The following is a 5,702-nucleotide window of genomic DNA, read 5'->3' on the forward strand; positions in this document are numbered from 1 at the left end:
ACGGTGATTATCTCTTCAGTGCATAGCCTGAACTGGACAAGCAAATGCCATGTGTGTTTTCATATGTCTTCACTCAGGAGAGGATTGTTTCTTGCCATACCGCCTTAAAACCTAGATCGGTGAAGTGTTGCAGTGATGTTTGTCCTTCTGTAGGTTTCTTCTATCTCCACATATGATCATGGAGCTCAACTAGAGTTACCATCAGGTTCTTGGTCACCACTCTAACCAAAGCCCTTCTCCATCAATTGCTCAGTTGGGCCAGGAGGCCAAGAAGAGTCCTGATTGTTTCAGACTTCTTGCATTAAGGGTAACGGAGATATGTCGGGTGGTCCGTTGCCTCCATCATGCATTAAAATTATTTAATGCACAGTTGGCCATAGATTACAACTACACGATATAACATGAGACACAATAAACTGCTTAGTTCAATCTGAAGCATCACTGTCATGTGGGTCCATACAAAGTGTACTGGGACTTCATTGCTTTCACAAATCATGAGGAAGTCGAACCACCCATGGAGGTAGTCTGACTATGATTCGCTTTTGTGTACTTTAGGGGTCTCTGAGGTGACGTCACTTGGTTTGTTCAAATAGCCTGTATGAGCTATACCACTATGTGCAAAAAAAACACCCTTAAATACATCAACATAACACCTAAGAACGAATGAGTTATATACTTGTTTCCCATTTCCTGTAAAGCATACATAAACAGGTCACTTCCATGGTTAGCATTAGAACCAAACCAGTTAATTATTTATTCTAGGCAGCAAAGTCTTTTCTAAAACTTTTGAAATAATTCTGACAATGTATACTGACAATAGCTGTGGTAAGCTATTGCTACCATATTTAGGATGGCCAACAGATATATTGTCTACACCACTTTGTTTGTTTTCAGACAGCTCATATATCTGCTGCTGCAGTCTCATTTTAGTCAGCCGGTCTGAAAAGTGGAATGTGGCTAACACATGTAGAGAATCTACCACCACAAACATGTGTTACACTCATAACACAACAGCACCCATGTCAACCACATGCGATCTATTGCAATAAGGTAAATCCATAACAATTACAAAAGTATTTTCTTTTCTTCTTGTTTCACAAATACAGGTCATTCTCAGTTAAATAAAGTCATGAAGGAAATCTAAAAAGTCTGCCCACAAATGTACAATCCGTTCTGGGTCACAGACGGCATTGAAAATGTCATGCTAAATGCAGATTGTATAGAGCCAGTGAGAGAGAATTAAACTACAAAGCAAACATCTTAGTGCATTGTTCAGATGAAACAATGTGAAAAAAAAAACGTTTTTTGTGTCGTGGCTGCACTACGACCTCAGGTCATCAGTCAATGATGGGTAGGAAATGGTAGAATGGTAGTGGTAATGCACCAATTATAACAATGAATAATGAGCTTCACAACATGGGACACAGTTGGGGAACACACAGGGGTAGCTAACATGACAGCAGATTACCGACTTTCAAAGCAAAAAAAAATAAATAAAAATTGTACCAAGGGTATACACAGGTATTGCGCTGAGTGTGAGACATGTCTGCCCACCCTTACTTTATGTTGTACTAATTTTTAATCATTATATTATTAATTTCATATAATGTAATTCAGAAAACGATGCAAATAAATCCACAAAAAGCACGTAAAAAGTGTGAGCAGTTCAGGTTTACTGCTGCTTAACTTTTATGATCATAACTGGTTATGGTGCAAGGTCTATGCAACTAGGTCATGAGAGCAGATGTAGTGGTGACCTTTCACTTCATTTAACTAAATCTGGATGAAACGAAACACTGTCTCTAAGAACATTTTTTTTTTTGTGTTAAACTGAAATTCCATTCATCATTTACTCACCCACACTCCATGTTGCACTAAACCTTCTGAAATACAAAAGGAATACACAAAGTGTGTGTGTGTGTGTGTGTGTGTGTGTGTGTGTGTGTGTGTGTGAGTGCGCACGTATACATAAGGATGTATTAAATGCAAAATGGTGTGCAAGTGGAAAATTATCTAAACTTGAAACTCAAGTCACCAACAGGATCCTGCAAGTCACCCACAATCTGCAGAAAAAAAGTCAGTTCATCGATGCTCTCTCCAATCTGTTAATCAGAATCGAACGACAACATCAAACCCACACAGCAGCTTTGAGCATCATGTCAAGCTCCCTAAACCTATCTAAGAAATCAGCTGAGAACTGCAGTTTTTGCAACAAACAATGCAAACTTTATTTAAATCATTCTTTTGCATTATATTACCATGAATTGTTACAGTAATGGCTTTAGCCAAATTGCAGGCATGTATAAATATGTACATACACTGTTTATAAAGAACATGAAGAAAGGCATGCAAACAGTAATGCATTTTATAACAGAAAAAAATATATACTCATTATATTATTTGTATTTTTTAGGTTACTAATGCATCTCATTCAGCTTTCAGTTACTAGTCAACAAAATCAAATCAAACCTTCAACCAAATAAAAAATAATAATAAAATAAAAAGTAGAAATTGTTTAAATAATTAAATAATAAAAAGTGCAAATGTGTGTACATATATATATTGTGGATATATAATAATAATAATTATTATTTATTTTTTTGAACAACATTTAGTATTTTCCCACGTTACACTTACAAAATCTACCACCACAAACATGGGTTACACTCATAGCACAACAGCCCCCATGTCAACCACATGCGATCTATTGCAATAGGGGAAATCCATAACATTTACAGTATTTTTTTCACATATTATAACTATCATAAATATAGGTAATTCTCTCAGTTAAATAAAGCCATGAAGAAAATGTAAAAAGTCTATCCACAAATGTACACTCAGAGCACTGCAGCTCAGTGGATCTCAACTGGTTGGCTCCATGTCAGATCTGGGTCACAGACACCAAAGGAAAATGAAATAAGAAAATACAATGCTAAGTGCAAACTGTGTGTGTGTGTGCGTGCGTGCGTGTGTGTGTGTTTGTTTGTGAGTGTGCACACAAATAACCACAGATAAATATAAATATATATGAACAATTTTACACTGATGATATGATATATATATATATATATAGTTTTTGGGCACCGCCAAAAAATTTACATCAAAGAAAAATAATTTGAGAACCACTGCTTTAGAGAAATTGCAGCTACATATTCATTATTTACAGAAAAGCAATGTTAGAACCGTCATACACACACACATATGCCTTACATGTTTATACAAATAAGGTATAAACATTTTTTAAATTTTTTACATTTATTGGCTGTAGAACTGAATTGCCTCATTGGGGACTAATAAAGCCATCTGAATCTGAATCTGAATCTGAATATTATATTAAGTCATGTGAACCCAAGCTGTGACCAATAGTAAACATAATTTAAAACTAAATATTTTCAATTTGTTGAATAAAAAAAGTGATTCATCTAGACAAGTCACAATTGAAAAAGTCATCCTTTAATGCTAAATTTCAGTGAGTGAGCGGTTTATGCTGATCCTCCTTCTGTTTAAAGCATACATGTTTTTAAACTTGCCCTGAATGGCACACAGTATTGTTTTCCTGTATGCACTGGATAAGAAGTAATAGATAATTGGGTCTAGGCAGCTATTTAGAGCAGACAATAGCAAAGTACTCTCATTTAAGATGTGCAACAATTGTTGGCTATGAAGATCTCCGATCACGTTCAGCTGAGCCAGAACGTATGGTATGCGTACTGCATGGTACGGCAAGAAACACAATGTAAAAATGGCTGGCACTAAGAAAGTCTTGATGATGACCCTCTTTTTGCGACTCTGTGCCTTAGGGTCACCATTACCCATGGTCATAGTCTTGAGTTTCTTAGTGATCTTCACATAAAAACAAAGAAAGGCTACATAAAAAACAAGGAAGAGAACCACTGTTGTCAGGTTTATGGTCCCACCGACAGGTCCCTTGCTGTGGAAGTGGAAGCAGACCTTGTCACAGGGATTTCGTTGACTGTTGCTTGAAAAAAAGGGAATCATTCCAGAAATGAGGATCGCCCAGATGATGTAGCTTGCCGTGTGGCTCCACTTTGTCTTTTGGATTCGAAAGACCCAAACAGGCTTGATGATTTTCAAATAGCGATCTAGACTGATGAGGCTGAGGAACAGGATGCTGGAATACATGTTGATGTAGAAGAAGATGCCCACCACCTTGCACAAGTAGAAGGGACCTTCTTTGTTGTGGTAGTACACTCGCAGGGGCAAACACATGACCAGGAGTGTGTCCGCCAGGGCAAGGTGTCGCATGTACACAGCCATGGAAGAGTCTGCATGCCGCCGAAGGAAAAATATGTAGAGGGTGACGGTGTTACAGAGCAGACCAATGCAACAGATGAGAATGTAGCCAATGGGCAAGACGGGCCACAGAAAGCCATCATGAATCTGACAGGACTCATTGTTGGTTGAATTTCCTTCCTGCAACATTGTGACAGCCAAAACAATTGGTGTACACTTGCTGACCGCTGCTCCTCAAAATCTAGACATACAGTGATTTTTGGTTGTCCTAATGGGGCAAGGGAGGACAAAGTCAAAAAAATTGGCAATATGATGACAGGTTCTCCCTTGATCTATTTTTAAAACTTGTTATATTGCTTTTGAATAAATTCTAAGACCCCAAGAGAAGAATAGCACTCTTACCTGTTTGGCTGGTTTGCTTGTGCTGGGGCAATTGACTAGATACATGACTGTTCAGAAACTCCAGTACCTATACAGGAAACTCTGCTCGCATGTGACGTTGGATCCTGGTTGCTGAGGTTGACATAACTGCTAACCTCAGCAGAAAAGCAGAGGAGAGTCAGATAAATCGAGCAAAACTCGCTTCCATTCTCAGAGCACAGGAAATATCTGGTTGCCTAAAATTGGGTTTTTACCCCGAACAAAACAGACAGGAGGCTTGAGGAACATATACTTTAGACCCACTAAGTTTGGAACTAAACTCTTCAAGACCGTGGGTCTCCAGGATTATGGTCTAAGACCTCTGTTTTAAAGCTCTTTGACTTTTAACAACCTAAACAACCTTACAAGTACCAAAACATAAATATATATTTCCGCATTAAAAATTGCCTTTCGGTGACTTAATGTACTGTCACGTGCTCTGTAACAAAATGTCCAGTATATTTCAATTTAACACAAACAGCATGATCCTTATTAGACAATATAAAGCCAGAAATTTTTTTTATTCTCTTTAGGCCTTCAGATCATAAAAACCTTCTTACTAGCATTGGATATAATACCATGTTCAAAGCCATGTACAGAACTGATGAGTTACATTTACTTTTAGGCCTGGTCATTTAGCAGATGCTTTTATCCAAAGCGACTTACAAAGTAGAAGCAATCAGACCATCGAGTGAGCAACAATATACTTGCTGTGACGAGTCTCACTAGTCTTTGTCTAGCACAGTGCACATAGCAAGGTTTAGGCTGGCCACAATAAAAGGCCACTCTAAAATGTGTAGTTATATTGTATTGGGGGTTTTGCTGCACTGCGTGAGGTAAAACTGCCATTTGCATCACACAGTGCAACACGTCTCCTTCACATAGAGTTGATCAGGTTGTTGATTGTGGCCTGTGGGATGTTGGTCTACTCTTCATTGTCTGTGTGAAGTTGCTGGATATTGGGAGGAACTTGAACACGCTGTAGTATACACCGATCCAGAGCATCCCAAACATGCTCAGTGGGTGAC

The 5,702-nt window shown here is 38.1% G+C and overlaps 1 protein-coding gene across 1 annotated transcript; it reads right to left on the minus strand.

Annotated features, from left to right (window-relative positions):
• Positions 1-3,056: 3,056 nt before the first annotated feature.
• gpr34l (G protein-coupled receptor 34 like) lies at positions 3,057-4,874 on the minus strand. Its single transcript, XM_026195636.1, has 2 exons — positions 4,657-4,874; positions 3,057-4,522 (listed from the first exon to the last, which is right to left on the minus strand). Exon 2 carries the CDS (start codon positions 4,441-4,443, stop codon positions 3,460-3,462), a length of 984 nt encoding a protein of 327 aa, XP_026051421.1. The 5' UTR covers positions 4,444-4,522; positions 4,657-4,874; the 3' UTR covers positions 3,057-3,459.
• Positions 4,875-5,702: the final 828 nt, after the last annotated feature.

Source organism: Carassius auratus, chromosome 21 (assembly GCF_003368295.1).
Source record: "Carassius auratus strain Wakin chromosome 21, ASM336829v1, whole genome shotgun sequence".
Classification (NCBI taxonomy): domain Eukaryota; kingdom Metazoa; phylum Chordata; class Actinopteri; order Cypriniformes; family Cyprinidae; genus Carassius; species Carassius auratus.